The sequence below is a fragment of the Anas acuta genome, chromosome 21, assembly GCF_963932015.1.
Source record: "Anas acuta chromosome 21, bAnaAcu1.1, whole genome shotgun sequence".
Lineage (NCBI taxonomy): Eukaryota > Metazoa > Chordata > Aves > Anseriformes > Anatidae > Anas > Anas acuta.
In genome coordinates, this window is record NC_088999.1 from 4,303,360 (window position 1) to 4,315,453 (window position 12,094).

The 12,094-nt window shown below is 65.3% G+C and overlaps 1 protein-coding gene across 3 annotated transcripts; it reads right to left on the minus strand.

Moving 5' to 3' along the window:
- Nucleotides 1-769: 769 nt before the first annotated feature.
- SESN2 (sestrin 2) lies at nucleotides 770-10,706 on the minus strand. Of its 3 annotated transcripts, none has more exons than XM_068657694.1 (10): nucleotides 10,476-10,705; nucleotides 6,074-6,139; nucleotides 5,066-5,263; nucleotides 4,514-4,696; nucleotides 4,012-4,221; nucleotides 3,674-3,824; nucleotides 3,436-3,551; nucleotides 3,053-3,243; nucleotides 2,658-2,802; nucleotides 770-2,568 (listed from the first exon to the last, which is right to left on the minus strand). In XM_068657694.1, exons 1-10 carry the CDS (start codon nucleotides 10,551-10,553, stop codon nucleotides 2,482-2,484), a joined length of 1,425 nt encoding a protein of 474 aa, XP_068513795.1. In that variant the 5' UTR covers nucleotides 10,554-10,705; the 3' UTR covers nucleotides 770-2,481. The 3 variants fall into 3 exon arrangements, with proteins under 3 accessions (XP_068513795.1, XP_068513796.1, XP_068513797.1); XM_068657695.1 differs by lacking the exon at nucleotides 10,476-10,705 and adding an exon at nucleotides 8,171-10,104; XM_068657696.1 differs by lacking the exon at nucleotides 4,012-4,221 and having other exon boundaries at nucleotides 10,476-10,706.
- Nucleotides 10,707-12,094: the final 1,388 nt, after the last annotated feature.

Consider the following 12,094-nt stretch of genomic DNA (forward strand, 5'->3'; position numbering starts at 1 on the left):
GGGTGCTCTGTGCTGTCCCCGGGGGGGGGCCCTGATGGAAACACAGCACCTGGGGGGGGGGATTTGCATTCCTGTCCCCAGCCCAGAGGCAGCTGTCAGCAGCTCGGAGGCCGAGCTCGGCCCCGGCCAGGGCTGGAAAAACTCCGGGAGGAATTTGGAGGCGGTGAGTCAGCGCCGCAGGGCTCAGCCCCAGCTGGCTCCGTGCACAAACACGGCTCCGTGTCCCCCCCCCAGACCCCCCCAGTGCTCCCCCTGCACCCCTTTTCCCCTCCCCAAGCTCCGAGCCACCCCCATGCCCATTAGGGCAGCACTGGGGCAGGATGCGGCCCCCCTGAAGGATGTCCCCAAACCTGGAGGCAGGGGTAGGTGCAGGATCAGCCCCCCCCAGGCTGTTATCAGTAGCTGCCAGGGGTTGCTGCCCCCACCCTGATAAGCTCTGTGCTGGGGTGCTCCCGGTGCTGCTCCCCCCCCCGGGGACACCCACACGTGGGTGAGCAGCGGCACCCCAGGGCCTGGATTTTGGGTGCAAGGAGGGTGCCTTTGGGACCTTGGAGCTTCTCCCCCCCCCCCAGCCAAGCACACCAACATTTTTCAACCAGGGCTGCACCCCAAGACCCCCCCCCACCCCGTATCACATCAGCCTGGGGAGATGAGCAAGGGGAAAGGGGAAATGCACCCCCACATTTTGGGTCTCTGCACGGCCCCAAATGCCCCCCATAGGAGCAAAGTGTCCCCCTGAGGCGGTCAGAAAACACAAAATAACAATAAATTAAAAAAAAAAGAACAATTTTATTTTTCAAACGAGATCTGTAGCAAAGTCACAGTGGCACTTCCATGCCCGGTCAGGAGTAAATACACCCAAAAAACAACAAAAAAAAACAAAAATAGAAATAACTTAACTGGAGCTACGGTGGAGCAGGGACAAGCCAAGAGGAGATGCTGAGAGCAGAGGGGGGGGAGCGGGGGGCTCTCCCCCCCCCCAAGGCACCCCCAGGGCGACCCGCACCCTGGGGAAATGCCCCGGCACATCGGGGTGAAGGCACGGCCCCCCCACAGCTGCACGAGCCCCTTTCCCAAGGAACCCCCCCCAAAGGAAGGGGCTGTGCAGTAAAGTGCAGGAGGAGAGGGGGGGGCACTGGGGGCCCTGCTGGAGGAGGGGGGAAGGAGAGGGGTGGGGGGGAGCTGCAGGATAGGGGTGGGATGGGGGGGGTGCTCCAGCCCTGACCCTTTACAAAACCTTCCCCCCCCCCAAAAAAAAAAAAACAGCCCCACTCACCCTTCCCTCTTCCCAAAAGCCCCCCCCCAGATTTTCCCAAAAGCCCCCCCCAGATTTATGCCCTGTGCAGGAGTGAAGGCAAGGGGCAGTGCCTGCCTCTGAGGGGGGGGGCACACATGGCTCTGAGCCAGGCTGCCCAAAAGGGACCTGGGTCGGGGGGGAACTGCTGCCACCCCCCACACACACACCAAAAAGGGAATTATTGCCTTAAAACAGCCCTGGGGATCCAGGAGCAGCCCCCCCAGAAAGCACACAGGGGGTGGGGGCACCCAAATGCACGAGCCAGGTGTGTGTGGGGGGGGGAGCAGGATCTGCCCCCCCCCTTGCAGCAGCAGGGTGGATTTATGGATTTGGCACCCCCAGGGTGACACCCAGCAACTCAGCCCCGAGCAGGACAAGGGTGGTGGTGGGGGGGGGATGCAGCTCGCCTCCTGCCAAAAAGCTCGGCGTGGGGGGGTCACACAGGGACAGGACCCCCAGGATGGGGGGGTGGGGGCAGGGAGAGGCAGGGCAGGGGGGGCAAGGAATTGGGGGCATTTTGGAGGTTTCTTCACAGTTTCCCAGTGCTGCTGCAGCGGGGGGGGGGCAGCCCCAGCAGCAGCCCCCACCCCACCCCAAAGCACAGAAGGGGTAAAGGCACCAGGAGCCACCCCTCACCTGGTTCCGTTCCTGGGACCCCATTTCAGAGGCACCCCCAGCCCCAAATGTTGGGGGGCACAGGCAGGGCCCTGGAAGGAGCCCCCCAGGCACCAAGGGGACCTCCCCGGGGCACCAAATGTGGGGGAAACACCGGGGGGGGGCTTGGAGCTCTGGGTGCTCCCCGGTGACTTTTGGCAGCAGCACGGCCCGACACCCCATGGGGCTGGGGCTGGAGGCAGCCCCCCAGGAGCACAGATCAGCTTCATCGGGGTTTGGCTTCATCAGGGCTCACCCCAAGCAAGGCACGGAGTGGTCAAGCACCCCCACAACCCCTGGGGAGGGTGGGGGGGGGGCACACGGGCACGGCACCAGCAGCTTCATGGGGATCCCCCCCTTCTTGGATACGGGGCAGGGGGCGTCCCCCCCTTTTTTCCTTCCCCAGCTCCACGCCCCTTAAGGCAGGAGGCGATGCGGCAGCAAAGTCTTTAAGGTCCCAGCTCCCCCCTGTGTCCCCCCCCCCCCCAGGAGATGGGGGCAGGAGGAGGATGAGGAGGGAGCGGGGGCCGTCAGGTCATGTAGCGGGTGACGGCGCGCAGGGCGTAGAGCAGAGCCGCCTGCATGCGAGCCTCCAGCAGCAGCAGGTTGATGTGAACCTGGGGGGGGGGACACACAACGGGGTCAGGGCAGGGGGCTCAGCACCCCCCCAGCCCCAGGGGAGGGGGGAAAGGGGACGGGGCAGCACCTTCTCCGAGTGTTTGAAGTGCCTCCAGAACTGCGCGTACATGCGCTTGGTCGTCTTCTCCGGGTAGCACGCCACCGTCTTGATGTAGATCTTGAGGCTGCGCTCCAGGAGCTGGTTCACCTCCCCGTAATCATAATCATCATAGCTGGGGGGGGGAAAAAAAAAAAATAAAAAAGGAGAGGGCACGTCACCCCACAGCCCCCAAATCTGCACACCCAGGACCGTCTCCAAACCCCCATCCCCTGTTGGCACAGGGTTTTGTTAGCCTCATCCGCGCTGGGAGAGGTTTTGGGGTTGGAGAGGTTTTGGGGGCTCCTTGGCACAGGGTTTTTTCAGCCTCATCCGTGCTGGGAGAGGTTTTGGGGTGGGTACCCGGGGGCTCCTCGGGCACCCACCGGATGCCGAAGACGCAGTGGACGTAGTTCCAGATGGCCCGGCGCAGCATGGAGGTGTCGACGCCGCAGTGCATGGCGATGGTGTTGTAGGTGAGGTTGTACACCACCTGGAACTTCTCGTCCAGCAGCTGCCCCACGTCGGGGTACAGGCGGTTGATGAGCGAGTAGCCGTGGTCCTCCCAGGTGTAATCCTGCCGGAGAAAAAATGCTGCTGGGCTGGGCGCTCCATGGGGGATAAAATCAGGTCACAAACCCCCCCTCCCGTTTTGTTGGGGTCCCCCCCAAATCTTAGCAGCTGGGGTGGCTCCAGCTTGGTCCCAGCCCCGTGTGCTGGCGGTGCCAGGACCCCGTGGGATGAGCAGGAGCCCCCACCCCGCACCCACCTGCGCACGGAAAGTGGGGGGCGCCTGCTCGCCCCGCCGCGTGAAGTCCTTGTAGCCGAACTCGGGGTCCTCCACGAAGCACAGGACGCTGGACTGCAGCGAGTGGTCGGCGAGGTCTGCAAGGCACGGCCGTGAGCCCCCAGCACCCTGCGCCCACCGCGGGGACCCCATCGCCTTCCCCCCCCGAGCTCCCCAGCCCGCAGGGACCCCCCCCCGCTGCCCTCGCGCCCCTCCTCACCTGAGGGAGCCACCAGCAGGCTCTCCGTCTTCTCCAGCTCGAAGCGCGTGGCCATCTCCTCCTGCGTGACGCCCTCCTCCTCCTGCTGGCTCTCCTGCAGCAGCTTCATCCGCTCCATCAGCGCCTCCACCTCCTGCAGGGCGTCCTTGCCCTTGGGGGGGGGGGGAAAGAGCAGAATTAATGCTGCTTGAAGCCCAAGCACAGTGTGCCCCCCCCCAACACCTTGCAAAGGGATGGAGCTGCTCCGGGTATGGTGACGGCACCAGGGGACACCCACCGCCCTACAGGGACACGCTCCAGCCGCCTCCCTCTCCATACAGGGACCCCCCCCTTCTTACCCCCGAGCACCCCATGCTGTCCTCAGAGGCAGGGCTGCTGTCACCGTGGGGCGAGGGGGGCCTGGCGCCGTGCCCCCCGTCCTGCTCCGCCTCGGGGTTGATGCCGCAGCCGAAGACGAAGGAGGCGAGCGAGTGGTAGTGGGTGAGCAGCACCAGGGCTTGCACCAGCTCCGCCAGCGACCAGCTGTGCTCCCCCGTCTTCAGCAGAGCCTGCGGGGAGGGGATGCCAACGGGGTCGGGCTCAGTCCCCCTACACCCCACAGCCAGGATAAGCAGGGGGGCGGGAGGGAATTTGGGACGTACCCCCCCAAAAAACCAAAGGATCTCGACAGGAGGACACCCCGCAGCCCCCAAGCCACCCCTTCCCCATCCACCCAGCGCAGCACAGACCCTGCCCTCCAGCTTATGGACCCCCCCCAGCCCCAAAAAGGTCGTACCCTGGGACGTGGCCCCAAATCCCATGTATTTTGGGGGCGTCGTGCCCCGGGGCACCCGCTCTCACCTCGATGTGCTCCTTGGTGATGAGCCAGGGCCGGTGCGCCAGCAGCTTGTTGATCTCGTTGAGGTTCCGCAGCTTTTGGGGGGCGCAGTGCAGCCCCTGCAGCCAGGCCGGGTTGCCCCCCACCTGCAGGAACTCCCCCATGTGCAGCCCCACCAGGTAGGAGCACTGGTGCCGGGCTGCTGCCTGCGGGGAGACCCAAGCAGTCAGCCCCCCCCCAGCACTGCCCAGGGACCCCCCCAACCCCAATACAAGCCCTTGGAGAAGCCACCACCACCCCCTCCCCCCCCATCACAGGGGGCTTCCTTGGGGATGAGGGTCCAGACAGGGGGTTCTGCCCCCCCAAATCAGCCCCTAGATGCCCAGGAGATGTGCACCCCAGGACCAACCCCAAAAGGGTTGGGAAAAAGCTTTTTGGGACCACCACCCCAAGGGGTGCCCACCCATGGGATCCAACACCCCCACACCTCCAAGCAGGAGCCCAGCAGAGCTGCTGGGACCACACAAACCCCTCGGGGACCCCAGGGGACCCCCCCAAAAAGAGGCCATGCTCACCATGATGGCGATGTAGTGGCGTTTGTGGTAGGGCAGGGGCCCGTCCATGCGCAGCAGCAGGTACTGGGTCTTCCAGAAGCTGCTGAGGTACTGGGGGTGCAGCCCCATGACCATGGTGATGTTGTCCACCCTCCCCGCCGAGACGAAGGCTTCGATCAGCAGCTGCCGCCGGCTGCTCTCCACCCCCTCCTGCAGGATCTGCGGGGCACGGGGGGGTGAGCTCAGGACCCCCCTGCGCCCCCCACCCCAAAACGTCCAACACCTCCACGGGGCAGCACCCGGCGGTGGCACCCACACACCAAGGAGCCCCCTGGGGGGGTGGGGGGGGGAACGACACTCACCCCTCCAGCTGCGCCCAGCCAGCTTCCCCTCCCCCGGTACGGGCACCCTTGGGTGCCCCCAGCCCCTATTCCTGTCCCCGCAGCCCCATGGGGCAGGTGGCGAGGGGGGGTCCCCATGGTGGCCCCGCTCAGCGCGGCGGTGGTGGCGTTTTGGGGTTGTTTGTTTGGTGGGGAGGAGATGGGGCTTGGCCCCCCCCGCCCCGCGGTGATGAAACCCCGGCGTTATCTCTGCCCCAGGAGGAACCATCTGGGACGGCGGCCCCGCGATAGGGCTGCGGGGAGAGCGGGGGGTTTGGGGCACGGCCCCCCAGCGGGTGGGGGGCGGGAGGAGGGGGGAGCACCCTTGGGTGCTGCGAGGGGGGGGGCGGAACATGGCTGTGTTAGGACAAGTGGGGAAACTGAGGCACGGGGAGACAGCGGGGTGAGGCAACACAGCCGCTCCCCCCACCCTAAAAACCTCACCCCCAATTAGGTGACCCTTCCCCATCCCACCCCCCACCACACTTTCCCTCCCCACCCTTGGGTGCCAGCCCCCCCGGGGGTGCCCACCACCGGTTAACCCCCCCATAACCCACTGTGCTGCCCCCTCGCCCCCTCCAGCTGCTCCCCCCCAGCGCAGGGACCCCACACCCCAAAAAGCGACCAACGTGTCCCCCCCTTCTCTCACCTCCTCCAGGGGGATGAAGGCGCTGGGCCCCCTCCCCAGCTGCCGGGGGACTTTGATCCCTCTGTCCTGGGGGGGGAGGAGAAGAAGAAGCGGTGGCATCAGCGCCGTGCCCGAGTGGCCCCGTGGGACGCGGGGGTGGCCCCGGAAGGGTGACTCAGGCCCGTGGGACACGGCCGGGCACCCCATAACCATCACCCCGGGGATGTTGCATCAGTCCCGGCCGTGCCTGATGAAATCCTGCGGGGGTGTTGCTCTGCTGCCACCACCACCCCCCCCCGGCACGACGGCCAAGCCCGAGGTGTGACACGGGGTGACGGTGACAGCAGCGGGACACGGCCACGGGTGGTGCCTGGAGGAGCGCCCCAGGGCTCCGTGTGCCCCCCCCGGGGTTAATTAATAATAATAATAATAAAAATCAAATCAGAGCCCCTGGGGACAGCGGGGGGTCCCAGGCACAGCACGGTGCACCCAGCGTTGGGGTTTGCAATTAGCACAAATTCAGCGCCCCGGGGGGGTTCCCGCTCACACCCCCGGCACAAAATGCCAATAAATGGCTGCGCAGCCTCCACCCCCCCGTTAAACCAGGAGCAAGCCACCAGCTCGGCTGCTTTCCCGAGCTCAGCTACTTTTTAAAACCCCCCCCGTTAAGACTGCAACCCCAGCACACTTTGCCCAAAGCCCCAATTCACCCCCAAAGCCCCCCATTCGCCCCCAAAGCCCATCCCTAAATACTGGGAGGGGGGGGGAGATGCACTCATCCAGCCGCACCCCACCTGCACAATGGGACAATGGGACCAGGACCCCCCCAGCCCTCCTGCAGGAACCCCCAAAGCTGGAAGCCTGACCCCCCCATCCCAGCCCCACACCACCGCGCTGTGCCCCCCGTCCCCTCCTTGCCATCACAGCAACCCCCTCGGGTGCCAACCACAACCCGGGGGGGGGGGGCACAGCGCCTGGCCCCATCCCGCTGCAGGATCTGCATTTGGGAACAGGACGGGAAATTATGGGATGCGCCCGGGGACCTGCAGAGGAAAACCACAAAGCCCAACCAACCCATTCCCCGCTTAGGATTTCAGCCCCCTCCGAACAGAAACCTTCAAGAACACTGAAATAACCCCAAAATGCTACAGGAGGCCACGGGCAGGGCTGGCACACCGGGCTGGCACCGAGATCCCAGGACCTGCTCCCGGGCACCTCCCCTGGGATTTTGGAGTTCTGCTGCCCAATCCTAGGGGCAGCACCGTGGCCCCCAGCCCTTCCCCATCGCATCCCGGCCACCCTGGGCTAATGACCCGCGGTGTTTGGCCACCAAAGCCCAGCTCCTGCCAGCCCCACGCATCCCCTGCCTGCGAGCTCCGGAGTCCATCCCTGTGCGGCACCGTGCTCAAAATAGCCCCGTCCTGTTTTGGTGACAGCAAGATAGGGGGGGGGTCACGGCACAGGGCTGGGTGCCCCCACCCCAGGGGCACCTCTGGGCACCGCTGCTGCGGGCAAACGCAGCCCCAGCCCGAGCAAAGCCTCCAGGCACGCCTGGCTGCCCGCCAGCCTCCACAGCCCGAAATAAACGGCTCGTGGAGGGGGGAGAGCTGGGTGCTGTCAGCACCCTCCCCAGGAGGAAAGCAGGCGCCCCTGGGGCTGCGGGGAGCTGCCTCTGCTTATGGGTCAGCCCCGGGTTGTGGGGTGAAAGCCCTGAGCCGGGGGCTGCAGCAGGGACCTGCAGCAAGGCTGCTGCTCCTGGGCACGGGGTGAAGGCACGGCCCTTGTTTTGTTGCATTCCTCCCTCCTGGAACCACACAAAATCCTCTCCCCATCCCAGCCGCCCCATTCTCCCTTCCCAACACTGCATCTCTCCGTCCCCAAATAACCCAAAAGCTCCGCAGGGCGCAGCCAACACCGTGCCACGGCCGGGCGAGAGGCAGGCACCATGCAGCACCAAGGCAAGGGAAGCGAGCGCATCACCCGGCACCATCCTCCGCAGCCGAGGAGCCCCCAGGAAGGCGGGCAGGCTCCTCACAGCCCACCCGGGCCAGGGGAACTCGAAGCACGGCTCTGCCCCCAGCACCACGCCTGGCACGAAGCGCACGGCTGCGGATTCACCTGCAGGACGCGGGACATGGCACGGCACGGCGAGGGGGGTGGCACAGGAGGGGATGCTGACGGCAGGGCAGCGCGTCCCACCCTCGGTGGATGGCCAGGAGCTTCCCCGGGCTCTTCTCGGAGGTGGCCAGCAAAGGGGAGAGCCCCGTGGCCACCTCCTGGCTCCCCCAGGGGAGAGGCTCGGGCACGAGCACCGCTCCCACCGGCTGCCCCCACAGCACTATGAAGGCGGTGGGCGGCTGCGGGGCACCCCGAGCGGAGCGGGGATGGGGCGTGGGGTGGCACGAGGTGGGCAGGCAGCAGCTGTCAGCGCGGCCACGCGCTCCCCACGTGATGGGCAGCGAGGATCCGAGGGCTCCGACGGCTGCACCTGGCCGGGGCCGCCACCAGCACGGCCCCACGGGCACCCCAGTGGCACCCGTGTCCCCATATCCCCGAGCGCATGGGATGGCCCTGCCCTGAGTCACCGCGGGGTGACAGCAGGACCAGGCTCGTGCCATCGCTGCCGCGGGTGCTGAGGTGGCCGCGCTGACTCACGGCTGCCAGACCTGTGGGGAAAGAGCTGCTTGGGTGCTCCCAGAGGCTGCTCGGGATGGGAAGCGAAGGAAAAAACCCCACAAATGAATCCGCGGGACCCCAAAGGCTTCAAAAGCCAAAAGCAGCAGGGAGCCGGAGAGCGCGAAGCGTCCCGCTGTGTTTTGGTGACAGCCCAGGGTGACCTTTGAAGGTGCATTTTAATCATTGCTGCGCGGAGGCTTGTAATGTTTTGCTGCATTAAGCAATCCTTTAGGGGCACTGCGCTTAACCCTCCCCGCACTGCCGCCAAGCAGCAGCTCACCGCCCGCTTCTGCCCATGGGGAAACTGAGGCACGGCGCCAATGCTCGATCCCGTGGCAGCCCCAGAGCCCGCTGCTGGGCCGTGGTGGGCATGGGGTGGCCGGGGGGGTCTCCGGCCCTGAGCAATCGGCCAGGGAAGGAGTTAATGCCCCGGGAGCGGGAGGCTGTGGTGCCAAGCAGAGCCCTGGCGCTTGTGCCAGTGCTTAGTCAGGTGTTGGAAAATCGTTCCCGATAAGGAGAGGTTAAACAAACACCAGCGCAGACGCCCCACCGAGCGGGTTCGCTCCTCCAAAAACCGTCGCTTGGCCCCGAGGCCACCCCAGGCTGTGCTGGGGGGCGAGAGCAGCGCCGGGTCCCAACCCCGCTGACGCACGGAGCCAACACACGAATGCAACCCCCGGGCACCAAGGGCAGCGGCTGCCCCACCACCACCAGCCCCCACCGCGCCCCCAAAACCAGCCCTACAAATAGGGGGAACTCCAAACTCGTTGGCAGACGCAGCAGGGGGGGGTCCTGCAGAGCCCCACGGACATCCCAGGGCTCCCGTTTTGGCCTCCCGGTGCCATGTGAGACCTCCCCCAGGCCTCCAGGTGGACGGGGAGCTCAGAGGGGTCCCAAACCCGGCCACGCAGGACCCAGTGAGTTGGTGCCCTGCCCTACAGGCTGCTGGTGGCCGTCCCTATCCACACGGTGGCCCAGACCCCATGGGTGCCACAGCAGGGCTGGGGCAGGGACCGAGCACTTTGTGCGGGTGGGACCCACACCAGCGCCACGCTGCCGGGGAGCACAGGGCACACTTGGTCCCAAACTTGTTCCCAGCCCTATTCCAAGACCCGCTCCTGCCCCAAACTCCAGCAGGAGCAGCCCCGCGGGCTGCCTGGCTGAGCACAGGCACCAGGGTTGTTTATTGCCTCCCCCCTCCTGACAGGCTGCTGGGGGGGCACAGCAACAAAAGGGGGCCACGAACTCCAAATTCAGCCCCAAAAAGCTACGAGACCGACCCACAGAGCCACGGGGGAACGGCGGCATGGGCAGAACAACGGGACAGACCCCACGGGACAGACCCACAGCACCCACAGCCGCCCTCCCAGGAGGCGCAGGCACATCCCCCCCCCCCACCCCCTGCCTCAGTTTCCCTTTGGTTCCCCCCCAGACCTGGGGGCAGGGCGCCCACCCCACTGCGCACCCACTCCCAGAGGGTTCTGGAGACCCCAAGACCACCCCATGCAGCCATCCCAAAACCCCTTATCAGGGCAGAGCCCCCCACCCACAGGCGCTCCCCACACCCTACTCTCCACCCCCTTGGCCAAGAAACCCCATAAACACCCCAAAGAGCCACACAAGCACCTGGGGGGGACCCAGACCCCCACCCCTAGAGGACCCCACAAACAGCAGCACGGCCCCACAGCCCAGCGGTGCTCTCGCCCTGCCTGTCCCACCCCCGGGGGGCAGCGAGCCCGGCTCTTACCTCCTCGCCCCGCAGCGCCCCGCACCCCAAACGCTCCTCCAGCCCCGAGGGGCAGCGCTGAGAGCCGGCCACCAGCATGGCACCGGGATGGGGGGCACGGGCACGGGGCTAGGCGGCTGCCATGGGTGTGGGATTGAGCCCCGGGGGCTGCGGGACCGGGATTGGGATTAGGGTTAGGACCGGGATTGGGATCGGGCCCCCAGGGCTGCGGGAGCCGGGCGCGCCCCGGGCGCTCCGTTCATAAATCTGGGAGCGTGGGAAACGGCCCCGCCCCGCCCCTCGCCTCCGCCAATAGGATCGAGGGGGTGTGGCCACCGCCTGCCCGCCCAGCCAATTAGGGAGGGGATGCGCGCGGGGGATGCTGGGGGTTGTAGTTTTTGTCAATGGGGGGGTGAGTGGGGGGGGCTTGGAAAAGGGGTTCGGGGCTCCAAGGGGTGGCGGTGGGAGATGGGGGCAAGGGGCCTGGGAGGAAATGTAAAATAAAATAAATAAATAAACAAAACAGAATAAAATAAAGAAAATATAAAATAAAGTAGAATGGAATAAAGTGGAATAAAATAAAATAAAATAAAATAAAATAAAATAAAATAAAATAAAATAAAATAAAATAAAATAAAATAAAATAAAATAAAATAAAATAAAATAATAAAATAATTAAGCTGTTTATGGGCAGTGGCATCTGTCCCAGCTGCTGCCCCCCTCCCACCGCGGCTCGGTGCCACCCCCAGCAGTCTCTGGGTTTCCCCTTTCCGTGCCCCTGCCTCTTTGGTGATTTAACGGGGCGCAGAGACACCCCAGGAGCTGTGGTTACAGCCTCCTGTCCCAGCTCCCCTCCACCCCAGCCCCAAACCCTTGCAAGAAAATAGGGGAAAAGAAGAAGCCAAAACCCCAAACCAAACAGAAAGGGAGCAGCGCCAGCCCCAGACAGCGGCGCTGATAACAATCTGGTGCTGCCTGACAGCCCGCACATGGCAAAGTCCAGCCATCAGCAGTCCCTGCACAAACAACTCGGGCTTTGCCTGGCAACAGCCTCCTCCGGCCCTGGGCTCTGTGCTGCTGCCAGCGAAGCCACCGTGTCCCCGGCCTCGCCAGCACGGTGCCGGTGGCACAGCCGCAGCCCGCTCACCGCGGTGCGCTCGCCACCGTGCCAGCCCCAAGGAGGATGAGTTTGGAAGCTCTCGGCTGCTCCTTTCCCCGTGCGCGGGGCCCTGCAGACACCCCTGGTTATTTTTTGGGGGGTTTTGCAGCGTGGCTCTGCAGCAGGGCTGCAGGTGTTACCATTTCAGCCCCCCTCACCCAGCCCTAAATGGCTACAGAGGGGAGGCTGCCCCTCCAGCCGGGGGGGAACCGCAGCACTTTTTGGGGTACAGGGTGCAGGGCCATGGAGGGGCAAGTCCCAGCTCCCCAAATCCTCATCTCCCACTCCCCAAATCCTCAGCATCCACCCAGGGGAGCCACCGGTTCCTGATTTACCCCGGCTGCTCACGGGGGGGGACAAATCCCTGGGTTCATCCACCCCAGCGGCAGGGCTGGAGATCGGGGGCCGAATTCTGCTCGGGCTCAGCTCTCCGCTGGGAGCGGCAGCGACAGCTTGCTGAGCAGCTGGGCACGGGGATGTG